This window comes from Bufo bufo, chromosome 3, assembly GCF_905171765.1.
Source record: "Bufo bufo chromosome 3, aBufBuf1.1, whole genome shotgun sequence".
NCBI lineage: Eukaryota > Metazoa > Chordata > Amphibia > Anura > Bufonidae > Bufo > Bufo bufo.
Genome location: NC_053391.1, coordinates 100,958,797 through 100,977,509, shown reverse-complemented (window position 1 = coordinate 100,977,509; position 18,713 = coordinate 100,958,797). Strand labels below are relative to the sequence as shown.

The following is an 18,713-nucleotide window of genomic DNA, read 5'->3' as shown; positions in this document are numbered from 1 at the left end:
TTACATATACCCATGCTGGGTGAGAGAAATATCTTGGCAAAAGACAACTTTTCCCATTTTTTTATACAAAGTTGGCATTTGACCAAGATATTTCTCTCACCCAGCATGGGTATATGTAAAATGACACCCCAAAACACATTCCCCAACTTCTCCTGAGTACGGCGATACCAGATGTGTGACACTTTTTTGCAGCCTAGATGCGCAAAGGTGCCCAAATTCCTTTTAGGAGGGCATTTTTAGACATTTGGATACCAGACTTCTTCTCACGCTTTGGGGCCCCTAGAATGCCAGGGCAGTATAAATACCCCACATGTGACCCCATTTTGGAAAGAAGACACCCCAAGGTATTCAATGAGGGGCATGGCGAGTTCATAGAAATTTTTTTTTTTTGGCACAAGTTAGCGGAAATTGATATTTTTAATTTTTTTCTCACAAAGTCTCCCGTTCCGCTAACTTGGGACAAAAATTTCAATCTTTCATGGACTCAATATGCCCCTCACGGAATACCTGGGGGTGTCTTCTTTCCGAAATGGGGTCACATGTGGGGTATTTATACTGCCCTGGCATTCTAGGGGCCCTAAAGCGTGAGAAGAAGTCTGGAATATAAATGTCTAAAAAATTTTACTCATTTGGTTTCCGTGAGGGGTATGGTGAGTTCATGTGAGATTTTATTTTTTGACACAAGTTAGTGGAATATGAGACTTTGTAAGAAAAAAATAATAATAATTCCGCTAACTTGGGCCAAAAAAATGTCTGAATGGAGCCTTACAGAGGGGTGATCAATGACAGGGGGGGTGATCAATGACAGGGGGGTGATCAATGACAGGGGGGTGATCAGGGAGTCTATATGGGGTGATCACCACAGTCATTGATCACGCCCCTGTAAGGCTTCATTCAGACGTCCGGATGCGTTTTGCGGATCCGATCCATCTATCAGTGCATCCGTAAAAATAATGCGGACATCTGAATGGAGCTTTACAGGGGGGTAATCAATGACAGGGGGGTAATCAATGACAGGGGGGTGATCACCACAGTCATTGATCATGCCCCTGTAAGGCTTCATTCAGACGTCCGGATGCGTTTTGCGGATCCGATCCATCTATCAGTGCATCCGTAAAAATCATGCGGACATCTGAATGGAGCTTTACAGGGGGGTAATCAATGACAGGGGGGTGATCAGGGAGTCTATATGGGGTGATCACCACAGTCATTGATCATGCCCCTGTAAGGCTTCATTCAGACGTCCGGATGCGTTTTGCGGATCCGATCCATCTATCAGTGGATCCGTAAAAATCATGCGGACGTCTGAATGGAGCTTTACAGGGGGGTAATCAATGACAGGGGGGTGATCAGGGAGTCTATATGGGGTGATAACCACAGTCATTGATCATGCCCCTGTAAGGCTTCATTCAGACGTCCGGATGCGTTTTGCGGATCCGATCCATCTATCAGTGGATCCGTAAAAATCATGCGGACGTCTGAATGGAGCTTTACAGGGGGGTAATCAATGACAGGGGGGTAATCAATGACAGGGGGGTGATCAGGGAGTCTATATGGGGTGATCACCACAGTCATTGATCATGCCCCTGTAAGGCTTCATTCAGACGTCCGGATGCGTTTTGCGGATCCGATCCATCTATCAGTGGATCCGTAAAAATCATGCGGACGTCTGAATGGAGCTTTACAGGGGGGTAATCAATGACAGGGGGGTAATCAATGACAGGGGGGTGATCAGGGAGTCTATATGGGGTGATCAGGGGCTAATAAGGGGTTAATAAGTGACGGGGGGGGGGTGTAGTGTAGTGTAGTGGTGCTTGGTGGGACTTTACTGAGCTACCTGTGTCCTCTGGTGGTCGATCCAAACAAAGGGGACCACCAGAGGACCAGGTAGCAGGTATATTAGACGCTGTTATCAAAACAGCGTCTAATATACCTGTTAGGGGTTAAAAAAAACACATCTCCAGCCTGCCAGCGAACGATCGCCGCTGGCAGGCTGGAGATCAACTCTCTTACCTTCCGTTCCTGTGAGCGCGCGCGCCTGTGTGCGCGCGTTCACAGGAAATCTCGGCTCACGCGAGATGACGCCTATTGGCGTTAGTGTGACCTGGGAGCGCCGCAGAAATGACGCCTTTCGGCGTTAGCGTGGCGGCAAGAGGTTAAAAAGAGGACAGAGCAGTCGTATATTAAGCAGATGATGACTCAAGATGGTAGTCTCTCCACTGACGCTAAAGTCGTGTCACAAGTGTTTACCACGTACTATCATGATTTGTATAATATACAGAAAAATGATACTGAAGAAGTGTAGAACGACCGTCGGGAAAAAACGACCGCATACTTGCAGTCTCTTAACCTGCCAGTCTTATCAGACGCCGGCAGAGAGGCGCTAGTGGCTCCAGTGACTTTAGATGAGGTTAAGAAAATCCTAAAATCGACCCCTACAGGTAAGAGTCCAGGACCAGACGGCCTAACCGTTGCATATTATAAGAAATTTTTCAGCATATTAGGCCCACAACTAGTGTCACTGTTCAATTCCCTGATGAATGGAACGACCCTCCCCAAACAGTCATTAGAGGCCCACATTACGGTCTTGCCTAAGCCTGGGAAGGACTTGAACCTCCCATCTAGCTATCGCCCAATTTCATTGCTTAATGCTGATATCAAGCTTTGGGCGAAGATCCTGGCTCACCGTATAGCAGCCTGGTTGGGGGGCCTGGTTTCCCCAGAGCAGTCTGGGTTTGTGAGCGGTAGAGAGTGCAGGGACAGCACATTTAGGGTAATGCAAGCACAACAATATGCCTTGACTCATGGTAAGAGACTTGCCCTATTGAGTACAGATGCAGAAAAGGCATTTGATAGAGTAGATTGGTGCTACATGGAAGCTACCTTACACAAATTTGGTTTTCCCTCTCAGTTTGTGACTGCTGTGCTGTCCTTGTACTCCTGCCCCACGGCTAAAATCCGCATAAATGGCATCCTCACTCCTCACTTCGAGATAAGGAATGGGACCCGACAGGGTTGCCCACTCTCCCCCACACTTTTCATTCTTTGTTTGGAAACTTTCCTGCAAGCTATTAGGCAAGACAAGGAGATAGAAGGCTTACGTATAGGGTCCCAGACGCATACTATAGCGGCATTTGCGGATGATATGCTTCTCCTACTATCTGACCCCAAGGTTGCGTTTCCCGCTTTGCTGAGACAATTAGATGTCTTTGGTTATATCTCCAATTTTAAAATAAATCTGGCCAAGTGTGTGGCACTAGGAGTTAATACCCCTCCGGCGATTATAGCCCAATTAGAGAAGAATTACCCCTTCCAATGGGAAAAAGATCACATTAAATACTTAGGGGTTCAAATTACTAGGGATCCGGAACAACTTTTCTCCCGGAATTATCCTAAACTTTTAGCTGACATTAAACTTCAATTGAAAGAGTTGAAAATACCGTTCCTGTCCTGGCTGGGGAGAAAAAATATTTTAAAGACCTATATCCTCCCCAAACTACTTTATTTAATGCAGGCGTTACCGGTGCAACTACCCCACCACTTTTTGACGCAAGTTAGGGCTCATTCAGACGGCCGTATGCTGTCCGCAAAAATACTGAATGCTATCCGTTTTTTTGCGGATCCGCAAAAAAAACGGATCTGCAAAAAAACGGATAGCATTCAGTATTTTTGCGGACCCATAGACTTCAATGGGGCCATGTCCTGATTTTCACGGACAAGTATAGGACATGTTTCATTTTTTTTGCGGATCCGCAAAAAAACTGATAGCATTCAGTATTTTTGCGGACAGCATACGGCCGTCTGAATGAGCCCTTAGAAAAATCTTTTCAGCGTTTGTATGGAACCCGACCCGTCCTAGACTAGCTTACCGGAGGTTGACCCTTTCTAGATCTAAGGGGGGCATTAGTTTGCCGGACATCAGCAGCTATTATAAGGCTATACAGTTGAGGTTACACGCAGAGATAATAAATCCCAAAGTTAATAAGTTAGGATGCTTAATTGCTAGGAGAGTATTGGGATCAAAAGCTCTGGCCTTGTTATGGGATCCGGGTGGGCCTTCCCGACACTTCTCTAGATTACCGGCATCATTGAAGGGAGTGGCAGATTGTTGGCACAAACTATCAAGTCATTTATGCGCCTCTACCTCAGTGTCCCCTCTCACACCTGTTCGGCATTTACCCTACTTGTTAAATGCTGATTTTCAAGATGCTTTAGGTCTATGGGCTGCGCTAGGCGATGTAGCAGTCGGAGACTTCCTTATAGGGCGTCAAGTACCAGAAGTATCGGATTTGAAGGCTAGATTTGAGCATATCCCTTGGACGACTCCACAATATTCCCAGCTTAATTGGTACTGTAAGTTATATTTATCCACTTCTCCAAGTAGCTATACTCCCACTTGGTATGATGTAGTGTGGAACCAATCTGTAGGTAAGAAAGGCATGATATCACTTTTATATAGAAAAATTTTGGAGTCAAGTACGGACACCAGACCCTGGTTTATCGAGCAGTGGGAGAAGGAGATAGGGCAGTCATTGACTGAAGAGATCACAAGCCGAATATTATCACACTCACATGGCCACTCAAGATGTATTAAATTACAAGAAAATTCCTATAAGATAATAACCAGATGGTATAAGACCCCAGTGAGAATGCATTCTATTTCCCCTACATACTCAGCTGATTGCTGGAGGTGTGGCGGAGATAGTGGAACTATGTATCACATCTGGTGGTCTTGCCCTATTATATCAGAATATTGGGATAGGATTAGTAAAGCAGTGCAGGAGATTTGCCGGGTGGGCTCACCTATATCCCCGACCGTAGCACTCTTGAACCTGCCAGATTGCAATTATCCACTTGCCAGACACTCATTGTCGGCGCACCTCATAGCTGCAGCGAAACTGCTCATACCTAAATATTGGCTATCCAAAGAAACTCCTAGCCTTCAAGAATGGGTCAATAAGGTTCAGGAGATATGTCAACTAGAGGAATTGACAAGCTGGGAGTCATTGTCTCATGACAAGTTTTTGCTGACTTGGGTGAAATGGGTGGATTGGCATAAGGAACGCAATAAATAAGGGAAGTTACATTAGGGGTAAGGAACAGGAGGAGTTACTTTAAGGAACAAGAGGAATTACTTTAATGTTAAATCGTATGGTTAGCCAAAGTTGTGGAACTAGGTGTGCGATATCATGACTAAATACATAGAAGCTGTTTCCACATGTATGATGCTAAGTTGTCACTCTGCATATTACACCCAATTTATTATCTTTTAATGTAATCTTGCTTATCGACCAATGTTTGAATATGGAGTACTATGTTGTTCTCTTTTGTTGTTGTAACATGTCTGTCATAACAATAAAATAAGATTTGGACAAAAAAAAATAATAGCTTGTATTGTCTGGTGAGCAATCATTAGGAAAATAAAATGGCCGCCGTCCTATTAGTACACACAAAACCTGTAATAATCACACAGCAGGACAAGTTACATCACAACACTGAGATAAAGAGCTGCCTCATCCTCCTATCCTACTTGTCAGGGATTATGAATACAGATAATAAGATTTTCAACTCAATCTCTGTAAGAATGGAGTTCATGAGGAGACATGAAGTATAGAGAGGACGGACAGGACAGGCTGTGGTAATGGAGACTGCATACAAGTGCTGCTCGTCTCCTCATGAACTCCATTCCTATAGATATTCAGCTGAAGACCATATTAAACTGTATTCAGGAATATAATCCCTGACAAGCAGAGAGGAGGATGAGGCAGCTCTTTAGCTCAGTGTTGTGAAGTAACTTGTCCTCCTGTGTGATTAGGACAGGTTTTGTGTGTAATAAGACTGCGGCCATTTTATTTATTATTATAGGTCTTTGATAACCCCTTTAAGGGAGTTTGTCTTCTGGATTGAAGCTAAGCTGCTACCAACCTAGTCTTCAGGACGGCGACAGGTTCACAGTGATGTCATTTTGTATTCTGTGCAATTGGTCTAGGTCTTTGTATAACCCCTTTAAATAGGTTGTGCACCCCCACAGCAATTTAACTTATGGCCCTGAAATTGCTCAGCCCAAAGACAAAAAAAAAAAAAAAACATGAAAAAACAAAAACAAAAAACAGGACAACCCCCTATAAGAAAATCCCTTGGTAAATATGGTGAAGGTCCAAGGGCAAGGACGTCACAGAGGTCATATTACAGTTACAGTCTGCTTGCTAAGCTGCACAAAGATGAGGACACCTCAGATTTTGACAATCCAGCACCTGGTTACAGGCTGACTGGACATGCTGGGAGTAGCAGTCTGACATGTTGCAGTCCTAATCGTTGTATAGTGTAATAAGCGTATCAGGCACACACAGCAAAGACCAAGGTAACTTGCTGCTGAAGAACTACAAGTCCCAGCGCTCTCTACAAGCTTGTTGGTGCAGCTCCCTGACAGGAGGTACGTCATCACGGCGCGCCATCACTGACCTGCCCCTTTGCTCTCAGCCACCACACGGACGGCTCGGACCGACCTGAGCACCGCGCACCACATCCTTCTCACTGGCCCCTGGTTATTAGATCACTCCTGGACTCGTGGGCGCCGCCATATTGTACACCTGTCGTCTCACTTGGTGACGCCGTGTCTGCGACAGGACGAGCGCGCACCGACGCCATCTTTACTCTGGGCAATAGGAAACGCTTGTAATGCTCCAAACCACGAGTTTTACTGTTTTGCAAACCTTTTCCTGTTCAAATCCGTGGATAATGACGTGGCACCCTGCTGGCCTATGATTTTAACATTTAGGGGGGTGATATTACCAAACTGTATAAATGTAGTGTAGAATAGTAATATGTCTGGCTGCCCTGGCTTTATACCTGTATTAGGACACGTTTTGTTTCTTATGCACGCACCATTTCCCCCCTAAACAATTTGTTTAATTATTGTTTTTGTGTCACTCTGAGAGACATAATTTAATATATATATATATTTTTATAACTTTTTCGCCGCAGGTTCATGAGGTTTTGGGTAGTGTTGAGCAAACTTCTGTTTTTAAGTTCGGCTTACAAGGTTCGGGTTATCTAAGAATTACGTTATGGTTTCCGCTACCACGGACCGTAACTGATGGTCCGTGGTGGCGGAATCCATAACGGAATTCTTAGGTAACCCGAATCTTGTACGCCAAACTTGAAAACAGAAGTTCGCTCAATGCTAGTCTTGGGGAGTCATTTACAAAGTAAATGTTTTTGGTGTAAAAAAGTCACAAGACCTAATTTTTTTGACTTTTTTAAAACCCATGCAGTCTGTTCATTGAGTTAATTGCACTGCATGTGGTCGTTTCTTCAGCTTGTGCATGGATTTATGAAAACTCCATACAGATACAGCTCCTAATCATACCTTGCAGATTTTATTAATATTTAGCACCAGTATTTAGATGCCAAAATCAGGAGTGGATGCAATGAAGAGAAGTAGAAATCTTTCCATTATATTCCCTGGGGCACTTCAGTTGTGAGTGGTGAGTTGCGCCACATTTTGCCTAAAAAGTCGCCCTTTCATGGAGACGTGTGCCTACTTTCAGCTCGCTTGTGCCACGCTTTCATGCACATACTAATTAGACCAGTCCTAGGCTGCTTTCACACTAGCGTTTGTACTGGATCCGGCAGGGCTCAACAAAAACGCTTCCGTTGCTGATAATACAACCGTCTGCATCCCCCATCTTGCATTGGGGGTCATGACGGATCCGCCTTGAGCCGCATCCCATTACGGAAAGCAAACTACAACATGCTGCAGTTTGCTTTCCAGTATGAGAGCGCAACCAAACGGAATGGCATGCATTTTGGAGCACTCAGTTCTGTTCAGTTACGTTTTTGTCCCCATTGACAATGAATGGGGACAAAACGGAAGCGTTTTTTTCCGGTATTGAGACCCTATGACGGATCTCAATACCGGAAAATAGAAATGCTAGTGTGAAAGTAGCCTTAGTGAGTATGAGCCTGTCGTACTGATAAATAACCACTAGAGGTCAGACTAATAACAATACGCCTAGTCTCATTTATGAAGTGTCGTGCGACTTTTGATAAATAGTTGGCAAAAGAAAGAAAGACAAGGCAAATACACCCGTCTAATTGTACACCTAAAAACAGGCGAGCTTGATAAGTGTGCCCCCTAAGTTTAGGATCTGCTTCTGGCTTTAGGTTCAAAATACTGACCATATCTGCTGTGTGTGAATAAGGTCCTATAGGACAGTCATACATTTCTGCAACAAACCTGTTGCGTGTGAGTGTACCTTAAAGGGGTTGTCTGGGTTCAGAGCTGATCCCGGACATATCCCCATTTTCACCCCTCTGGCCCCTCTAACATGAAATGCTCCGATGCTCTCCCTTGCCCTGCGCTGTATCGCGCAGGGCAAGGGCTTGTTTGTTATATTTTGACACTGCTAGGTGAAGGCTTCTGCCTAGCTGTGTTCCCAGTGACGTGACTGGCTCTGATGGGCGGGCTTGGGCAGTGCCGGTAATATCACTGGGCTCACTGCTAGGCAGAAGCCTGGTACGTCACCAGATCTCCATAAAAAGCCCTTGACATTACACCTAGAGGCTCTGCTCTCTCTTGCATATATTAAAACTTTCTTTTTCTCAGCAATGCGGGCACATATGAACATGGGACCAACACAGACGCCTTCAGCTGCCAAGCGCACATGTAACAGGTCAGTCAGTGTCATAGGGACACATCTGCTGACAGATGTCCTTTAAAACACTAACAATTACGTATAAGGACATCGACAACCTGTCTCCTCCGTACATCTCTGAGCTACCTTCCCGATGCATCCCCACATGTAATCTCCGATCCTCACAAGACCTCCTTCTCTAATCTCTATCACCCATCCCCAAATCGCCTCCAGGATTTCTCCAGTGCATCCCCCATACTCTGGAACTCTACCCCAACATAGACGCTCACCTACCGTGGAGACCTTCAGAGAAACCTGAAAACCCACCTCTTCAGACAAGCCTACAACCAGTGACCCTGCTGCTGCCATACCACCATGACCAGCTTTACCCTCTCCTACTGCGTCCTTCTCCCATCCCTTGTAGATTGTAAGCCCTTGTGAGCAGGGTCTCTCTCTTTACTCTCTGAGTCTCTGCCTTCCTAGACTCATAACTTTTTTTATTTTTCCCTTCACATAGCCGCCCGAGGGCATGTTTTTTTTTTTGCGGGACAAGTTGTACTTTCTAATCGCATACGATGAAGTGAGAAGCTGGAAAAAAATTCGAAACGGGGTGGAATTGGAAAAAAAACCCTGCAATTCTGCCTCAGTTTTACGGGTCTTGTTTTCCTAAGCAGTAAAACTGACATGTTACCTTCATGCTCTGGGTCAGTACGATTACAACACCATATTTATATAGTTTTTATTGTGTTTTAATACTGAACAAAACTTTTTTTTTTTTAAAGTTGTTATTTTTATCGCCATGTTCTGACCAATAACTTTTTTATATTTGAGTCTGCGGAGATGATGTGAGGACTCATTTTATTTTAAAAAAAAATAATTATTTTTTTTTGGGGGGGGGCTATCTGTACTTTTCAATTATATAATTTTGGAATGTGTATGACTTTTTGATAATTTTTTTTTCAGTTTTTTTTTTTTTTGGGGGGGGGGGGGGGTGTTAAGGCTACTTTCACACTAGCGTTCGGGTGTCCGCTCGTGCGCACCGTTTGAAGGGGCTCACGAGCGGCCCCGAACGCATCCGTCTGGCCCCAATGCATTCTCAGTGGAGGCGGATCCACTGAGAATGCATCCGCCTGCCAGCGTTCAGCCTCCGCTCCGCTCAGTGAGCGGACACCTGAACGCTGCTTGCAGCGTTCGGGTTATCCGCCTGGCCGTGCGGAGGCGAGCGGATCCGTCCACACTTACAATGTAAGTCAATGGGGACGGATCCGCTTGAAGATGACACAATATGGCTCAATCTTCAAGCGGATCCGTTCCCCATTGACTTTCAATGTAAAGTCTGAACGGATCCGCTCAGACAACTTTCACACTTAGAAAATTTTCTAAGTTTTAATGCAGACGCATCCGTTCTGAACGGATGCGAACGTCTGCATTATCGGAGCGGATCCGTCTGATGAAACATCAGACGGATCCGCTCCGAACGCTAGTGTGAAAGTAGCCTAAGTGACGAAAAAATGTTTCCAGGCATAAATGTTATTAAATGTGCCGGGGCTGATGTCCCGGTCCAGCCCCCACCAGTCCCAAGAGGCGAGGACAGCGTAAAAATTACCATGCAGCAAAAATGACATCACACGGGTGTTAAAATGGGGTCTTGCAACTTTTTTTTAAGCCAAATAGTGGCATAGAGATATTAGTAAATGGCCCCCAGTCTTCTATTGTAGTATGGGACTTTGAGAAATCCACATCTAATGAAAGTACCGTAAAAGATTTGATTTTCAGTTGCAAAAATTTATGCAAACAATTTGCGGCTTATTAAAATACTTTTTTTGGCCACTTCATTTCAGTAAGAAAATGGAAAACACTGGAAATAGGCAGCTATAAAGAAGTGAGCTGTACGTACCTAGTGGATCCTGCACTACCGCTGCATGTAACAACAAGTTAAAAATATGTGACCGTTGCAGCCAATCACTGGCTTCAGAGTTGCATTAAGAAGGCAAGTGATTGGCAGCAGTGGTCATGTGCTATCTGAGTGATGCAGTCAGGTAAGCTTAGCCCAGTGTAGAGAACTGGAGCCGCAGGGCTAGATCTGCTATTTGAGCACTATATGAAGGTTTTAATTTGCCACTAGTGGCAGTATTTTTGTGAATTGTGTGGTAGTATTTTGGCCACTATGTGGTAGTATAATTTGACCACTATATGGTAGTACATTGGATGCAGTATGACAGTATTACTGCTGTATGGTGGTATTTAGGGATGAGCGAATCAACTTCTGATGAAACATCCGAAGTCGACTCGTATAAAACCGTTTCAATACTGTACGGAGCGAGAGGTACCTTGGAACCGAACAGAGTTCGGGAAATGTTTTTTTACAGTATAAATCAATTTCTGAAGTTATTATGCGAAACTTCACGAAGTAATAACTTCAGCTCATCGGAGCCAATACATTCTAATGTTATATGGAGCGCTCGCTCCGTACAGTATTGAAACAAAGTTTTATGCGAATCGACTACGGATGTTTCATCCAAACTTGATTCGCTCATCCCTAGAGGTATTATTTGGGCACCATATTGGAGTATGGAGTAGTTTTAACAATGGGGGAGATTCATGACAAAGGTTTATTGACAAATGAAGCGGCTACATGGCTTGACACTGCTGTATTTTTTTTGCGATTCCGGGCTTGCGGAAAACGTGAGAGTCATGCCGCGATCCCATTAATTGCTATGGCTGCCCTGTTACACTGCGATACCTGGGTCAAACCCAAAATAGGCATGTAGCCGAAACCGAAAGGGAATGGCCAGTTTGTAAAAATCATTGCAAATAGGTCTCAATCTATTTATTGTGACATACATCTGGATGTCACACTTTACTGCCCCGAGGAGCACATCATTGACTGCTCAGTGCATGCGCAGAAGAGGACAGCGCTGGTGATGAGGGTGAATGACGTCACCACCATCATCATCTTGCACCCTATGGGGACAGAGGTTTGTCACACAATAAAAAGATTAGGACTTATCTGCAATCATTTTTACAAACTACCTTCCCCTTTAAAGACAGATATGACGTCTTCTCTTTACTGAAATCCACTTCTGGTTTTGGCTTCAAAAACTGCATTAAAGGGAACCTGTCATCGGGATTTTGGGTATAGAGCTGAGGCCATGGGCTGCTAGATGGCCGCTAGCACATCCGCAATACCCAGTCCCCAAAGCTCTGTGTGCTTTTATTGTGTAAAAAAAACGATTTGATACATATGCAAATTAACCTGAGATGAGTCCTGTCCCTGACACATCTCACGTACAGGACTCATCTCAGGTTAATTTGCATATGTATCAAATCTGTTTTTTTACACAATAAAAGCACACAGAGCTATGGGGACTGGGTATTGCGGATGTGCTAGCGGCCATCTAGCAGCCCATGTCCTCAGCTCTATGCACAAAATCACGGTCACAGGTTCCCTTTAAAAAAAACAAAAAACCTGCCCATGTGAATATACCCAAACTGAAAAATTGATTGCTCATAGCAACTAATCATAAGGCAACTTTTATTTGTCATGAGCATCTTTATGAAATGAGAGTTGTAAAAGCTGCGATTGGTTGTCATAGGCAGCGAAGACAGTTTCTGTGAGACTTTTCTCCATATAAGCCTCTTTGTGTATTGAGGGGTGTTTCTTTCTATTAACCCGTCTTATGGCAATGTGATTTTACAGGAATTATTGCAACTAGAAATCCAAGGGGCGCAATCTTACAACATTCTTTTTTTAAAGTCATTGGGGCTCGTTTTGTAAAGTAAAACAGGCTTAGTTGCCCATAGCAACCAATCAGATTGCTCCTTTCATTTTCCAAAGGAGCTGTCCAAAATGAAAGGTGGAATCTGATTGGTTGCTATGGGCAACTAAACCAGTTCTACTTTACACCAGTTACATAAATGACCCCTATTCTTTTATTTTTATCCAAGACCTCATTCTGTAATATCATTGACCCTGAACTCCACTCAGTACAGAAGGCAGACGGCAGGTCTGAATACTACATTGCATTGTCCCGTCACTAGGCGCTCACTGCCCTCTTCTACTATGGAGTTCCCTGACACTGCACGTGTGAGTGAGGCGCCGACGTCACTTCCGGTGTGTGATCCCGGACTGAGCCCGGCCCTCCGCTGTGTGCTGGGGAAGCATCCTCTGCATAGTTCCGCGGCCGTGGACTCCAGGTAAGTTACCGGCAGCCGCTGCTCCCCATATGTCTGTGTAACTGCTCATAGACGGAGCCTGGCAGCCGCTGCTCCGCGGGCTCTAGTGACAGGGGCATCTACCGCCAGGGTGTATGGGGGCTGTGCTGTCCTATACTGAGTGCTGGCGGCAGCAGGACCGTCACATCATTGCTGCTGTGCTGGATGGAACAAGGTCATGATTAATGAGATCTGCAAAGAGATCCTGTGCACCTGTCAGCAGCAGCAGCCGCCTCCTCCGCAGTGCATGCTCCCATTCATCACCATGTCTCCTGTGGAACTTCTTCCAGGGCAGTGTGTGTTATCTGAGGCTGCAGAATGTCCTCTACATCTCATGTGCATGGTAGAGATTTCATATAGGCTCCACCGTCCGATCAGGTTACATACCGCCATTATACCGACTGATCCTGTCATTTACCAGCAGTTCAGAAGATTGCCATTGGTTGGGACATGTTGTTATGTGCTTTTCATTTTCATTAAGGATGGGCTAAAGATTTACTGTCTGCACTAGTGTTGATCGAGCATGCTTGGCCAAACACTAGTTCGGCTCGAGCATCTCGATGCTCGGCACATGGCGGTGTTCGGCCGAATACCGCATGTGCTCGAGCGCCATGCTCTAGTCTCCTCCTCGCATGTTTGTTGGCTTCTACGCAGCCAATAAACGTGCAGGTAAGTACTGCCCTCACTGTAATGCCGTAGCCATGTTGGTTATTGGCATTACAGTGATTGGCTGGCCAAGACGCTTCATCGGGTGCTATATAGCACCCGATGAGACTTGTTCGGCTCAGTGTTAGTCAGGGAGAGCTGTGCTTAAGATGGGAAAGATACTGTAGGGAGTGAATTTTTTTGGGGGGAAGTTGAAGAACTTGTCAGAGGCCCAAAAGTCCTTTTAAGGACTATTGTTGTGTGTGGTAGCAGCAATATATATTTTTAGCGCAATAGTGTGCAATAGTTAGGCCGCTGCAGACAGCGACATTATCTGCGCTACATCTCCTGTGTAACGTGTGCTCATCCCAAAAATGTCTGACATCCAGTGTACTTTTTCCATAGACGGTGTCCTCTGTGGACAGTGACATTACCTGTATAACGTTTCCACATCCAAAAACCTGTGACATTCCCTGTAATTTTATATTAGCCGCTGCTGACATCAGCGACATTATCTGCAGTATATCTCCTGTGTGACGTTTCCACATCCCAAATACCTTTTTAAATTTTTTGGCGCATACTTTCAAATCCTACACTACTGTACGTGTGACATACGTCCAAGCATATATAACATTTAATATGAAGAAGGCGAGCAGTAAGGGACGGGGAAGTGGCCATGCTGCTGATGGTGCACGCAGAGGCCGTGGTCCTGGGCGCGTTGAAACTGTGCCTGCTGTCAGAGCACAAGGAAAAAAAAATCAACCATTATACCTAGCTTCATGTACCAGTTTGCAGGACAACGCTCTCAAAGTCAGACCAGTGTGACCAGGTGGTTGGTTGGATTGCAGCAGATAATGCTTCCAGTCGATTAATCACCACCCTGTCTTCCACCAAGTCCAGTCTCGATAGCCAAGAGTCTGGTCAACACAATCCTCACCCTGATCCTCTTTCCTCCCACCATGGAGAGTCTTGCCAAACAATTTATCCCACACTCTGATATTCCGAGGAGTTATTTTCAGCGCCATTCCTTAATTTGGGCCTCTCGACAAGCCCGCTTAAAGAGGGGCATGAGGAGGTCTTGTGCCCTGATTCCCAAACTCTTGAGCATCCACAGTCACAAGAAGATGACGGTGGGGACCGGCAGTTAGTGTTTCACGAGGTGGATGATGATGATGATGATGAGACACAGTTGCCAATAAGTCAACAGCAATTAGTGTCTCAAGAGGTTGATGAGTATAAGACACAGTTGTCAATAACTGAGGTTGTTCAACAAGTCAGGAGGATGAGCAGAGTGAAAAAGTGGAGGTGGTGGACAATGAAGTTACTGACACAACCTGGGAAGGTGGCAAGCCGAGTGAGGACAGCAGTACAGAGGGGGAGGAATCCGCAACAGGCTGGAAGAGGCAGTGGGGTGGCAAAAGGGAGAAGGCGGGCCACACCAAACAGGCCCACAACTGTTCCCCAGAGCACACCCTTGCGGAAATTTCCCTTGCCAAGGGGTAGGTGTTCCGCAGTCTGGCGCTTTTTTGAGGAAAGTGCGGACGACAAAAGAAAATTCATTTGCAACCTGTGCCATACAAAAATGAGTCGGGGCGTGAACACTAGCAACCTCACCACCACCAGCATGATCCGCCACATGGCATCAAAGCACCGTAATAGATGAGCCGATTGCCTGGGTCCACAATCTGTGTCTGCAGGTCACACCACTGCCTCCTCTTCCGCTGTGTTACGTGCTGGCCAATCCCCTGTCGAAGGCGCAGGCCCGGATGCCTCCCGCCCTGCACCTGGACCTTCGCAAGCACCATCAGTGACCACATCCACTTCCATGTCCCAGCTCAGCGTACAAATGTCCTTACCCCAGGCATTTGAAAGCAAGCGCAAATACCCAGCCACCCACCCACAGGCCATAGCACTAAATGCGCAACTTTCAAAATTACGGGCCCTGGAAATGTTGCCATTTTGGACACAGGCCTTCCGCAGCCTGATGTCAGCAGCCGTCCCTCGTTACGCAGTCCCCAGCCGCCACTGTTTTTCACGGTGTGCTCCAACCCCCCCTTCTCCTCCTCCACTTCCACCTCAGAATTATCCTCTTGCAGCACCAGTCAGCCATCAGTCGGTAGCTAGAAGCAGTGTAGCACTGCAGTGAGAAGCCGGCAACAGGCCGTGCTTAAAGGGACACTGACAGGCCCAATTAGCATATTTAGGCATATATCTGTCAGTACAGGTCTTATAAAGTCTATTAAAATCATCTAAGTATCCCCCCTGTCCACCTTCTAAATACCGAAATATTAAGTTTTATAACCTGCTTGTCCGGTCACCAATCTGCCCAAGGGGCGGCGTTTCATCTGAAAATGCGCCCAGCCAGCCGCTCCCAACTGCCGTCTGAAGCCCCGCCCAGCTCATCATTATTCACTTCGCTGGGCGGCGGCTACAACTCTCCTGACTCAAGATTCTGCGCACAGCCCATTCGATCCTCTGGGCACGTCCTCCGTCCAATCTTCAGCGCATGCGCCCGGCCGGGGTCACATCGCGCCTGCGTACAGAGCCCCTGCTTTATGCGCATGCGCCGGGCACTTGAGTCGGGAGAGTTGTAGCCGCCGCCCAGCGAAGTGAATATTGATGAGCTGGGCGGGGCTTCAGACGGCAGTTGGGAGCGGCTGGCTGGGCGCATTTTCAGATGAAACGCCGCGCCTTGGGCAGATTTGTGACCGGACAAGCAGGTTATAAAACTTAATATTTCGGTATTTATAAGGTGGACAGGGGGGATACTTAGATGATTTTAATAGACTTTATAAGACCTGTACTGACACATATATGCCTAAATATGCTAATTGGGCCTGTCGGTGTCCCTTTAAGCTGATCTGCTTATGTGACAAACGGCACACCGCCGCAGAGCTGTGCCAGGGGATAAGAGACCAGACTGAGCTGTGGCTCTCGCCACTCAACCTAGAACCAGGCATGGTTGTGTCTGATAATGGCCGTAACTTGGTGGCGGCTTTGGAGCTCGGCAAGCTCACACACATCCCATGCCTAGCCCACGTGTTCAACTTAGTGGTTCAGTTGGTTCTCAAAACCTACCCCAATTTGCCTGAGCTACTGGTGAAGGTGCGCCGCATGTGTTCCCATTTCCGCAAGTCATCTACAGCTGCCGTCGGTCTGGCAACGCTGCAGCAGCGCTTACGATTGCCAGCTCACCGACTGTTGTGCGACGTGAGCACGCGCTGGAACTCGACGTTCCACATGTTGGCCAGGCTTTGTGAGCAGCAGAGGGCAGTAGTGGAATACCAGCTGCCAAATGGTCGTCGCCTTTCCAGTCAGCTTCCGCTCTTCACAAGCGAGGAGTGGGCATTGATGTCTGACCTCTGTGAGGTTTTAAGAAACTTTGAGGAATCAACACAGATGGTGAGCGGCGATGCCGCTATTATCAGCGTCACCATCCCACTTCTGTGTCTACTCAAATGCTCGCTGCTCACAATTAAGGCCGACGCTTTGCATGTGGAAGAGGATGAAATGTCGGAAGACATTACACAGGGTGATAGCCAGACCACCCTCTGTTCGTCTTCTCAGCGCAAATTGGATGAGGAGGAGGAACAGGAGACGGTTGCCTCCGCTACAGAGGGTAGTACTCATGGAAGTTTAATTCCATCTGTTCAGCGTGGATGGGCAGAAGAGGATGAGGAGATTGAGTCATCCTCCTGATAATGACAGCGAAGTCTTGCCTGTTGGGACTCTGGCACACATGGCTGACTTTGTTCACCCTTCTCGACCCCCGCTACAAAGAGAACTTCTCATCTCTCATTCCTCTGGTGGAGAGGACGAGCAAAATGGTGCAATACCAGAAGGTACTTGTGGAAAAATTGCTCCAAAAATTTCCAGCTGACAACGCTTTTTAGAGAGTCAGCTCTGCTGCAGATCCTCACCCCTAATGTTTTAGATGGTCAGCTCAGCAGCAGGCCCTCGCCCATAATGTTTTTGAGGGTCACCAGCAGGCCATCAATCATCATTTTTCAAGGTTGTATGAAGCCCTCCTTTATGTGTAATGAAGGGTGTATTGGAGTGCCGGTTCCTTGTAATTTTTGGCAGCCCTTTCACTTAGTGCATTGGCTTTATGAGTGTAGGATTCCCACTACCTGAACAATTGTACCACAATGTGAATGAGGCCCTCTATTATGTGATATACAGGTTGTATCGGAGTGCCTCTTCCTTGTAATTTTTGGCAGCACTTGCACTTTATATACAAGTAAATATACAGGGAAGAATGTTTCCTAACAATTTTTCCTCTAAAATCGATTTTAGCTTCAGTTTTGTGCGTATTATTGTCAGTCTGTAAAATTGGCGTACTACTCGGACAACATCGTTCCCAGCAGTGACCTGGGAGTCCAAGATGCATCCAGACATCCTCCCCATGCTGCTCCCGAACCATTTCGGTGGTGTTTTCATCAATTTCTGACCTTTTCCTATGAACCAGACACCCTCCCCTCTTCAGAGCAGGGGGTGCATGGTTTAATGCTCGGGTTCTCCCATTGACTTCCATTGTGCTCGGTAGATCTCCTACCTCCGTCTCTGTCTGCAGTGTAAATCTCACGCCGTTCAGTATTCGGCGCAGGCTCAGTGAGTGAAGGGCGCTCGCCAGCTGCCAGCTTCCTCACTGCACCTGCGCCGTATACCGAATGGCGTAAGATTTCCACTACAGACAGGGCCGGAGGTAGGAGACCAACGCTGCCTGCCCCTGTCCATCTAGTGTAGCAGGGCGCGGCCTGAGGTGGGAGAACGGAGCCTCTAGGAGCGGGAACACCGCCCCCCCCCCACTCCTAGAGGCTAATTAGCATATTATAAAAGTTTTGTTTTTCTCAATAACGGCGGCAGGCAGTGAGATGGCAGTAATATAGTTATGTTCAGCTAATGTCATCCAGCTTGATACCCATTTTTCAGGTGACAGAAACCCTTTAAATTGCCGTGTTGGCAGTTTGCGATAAATAAGTGGGTTTTGGGTTGCAGTTTGGGCACTCGGTCTGTAAAAGGTTCACCATCACTGATTTAGAGCAATGTCAGTGACTGAGGAAATTTGTAGACATCTTCCCTGCATTGAGATCATGACTTGTTTTGCTGTGTTGCTTGTTCTTTGTGCCTGTGGTGTTTGGCTGTTCTGTTCAGTCAGTTCCGGGCTGTCATTATAAAGCCGGCTTGTGCAGCTTCCATTGCATCCTTAAAGGGCAA

The 18,713-nt window shown here is 46.3% G+C and overlaps 1 protein-coding gene across 2 annotated transcripts in view; it reads right to left on the bottom strand.

Moving 5' to 3' along the window:
• The window catches only part of ERAL1 (Era like 12S mitochondrial rRNA chaperone 1), a 48,788-nt gene extending 42,192 nt beyond the window's left edge, over window positions 1-6,596 (bottom strand). For both annotated transcript variants that reach the window (XM_040423407.1, XM_040423408.1), the window contains exon 1: window positions 6,463-6,596. In XM_040423407.1, coding sequence (XP_040279341.1) covers window positions 6,463-6,526 — 64 coding nt within the window. In that variant the 5' untranslated portion in view covers window positions 6,527-6,596. The remainder of the gene's footprint in view (window positions 1-6,462) is intronic.
• Window positions 6,597-18,713: the final 12,117 nt, after the last annotated feature.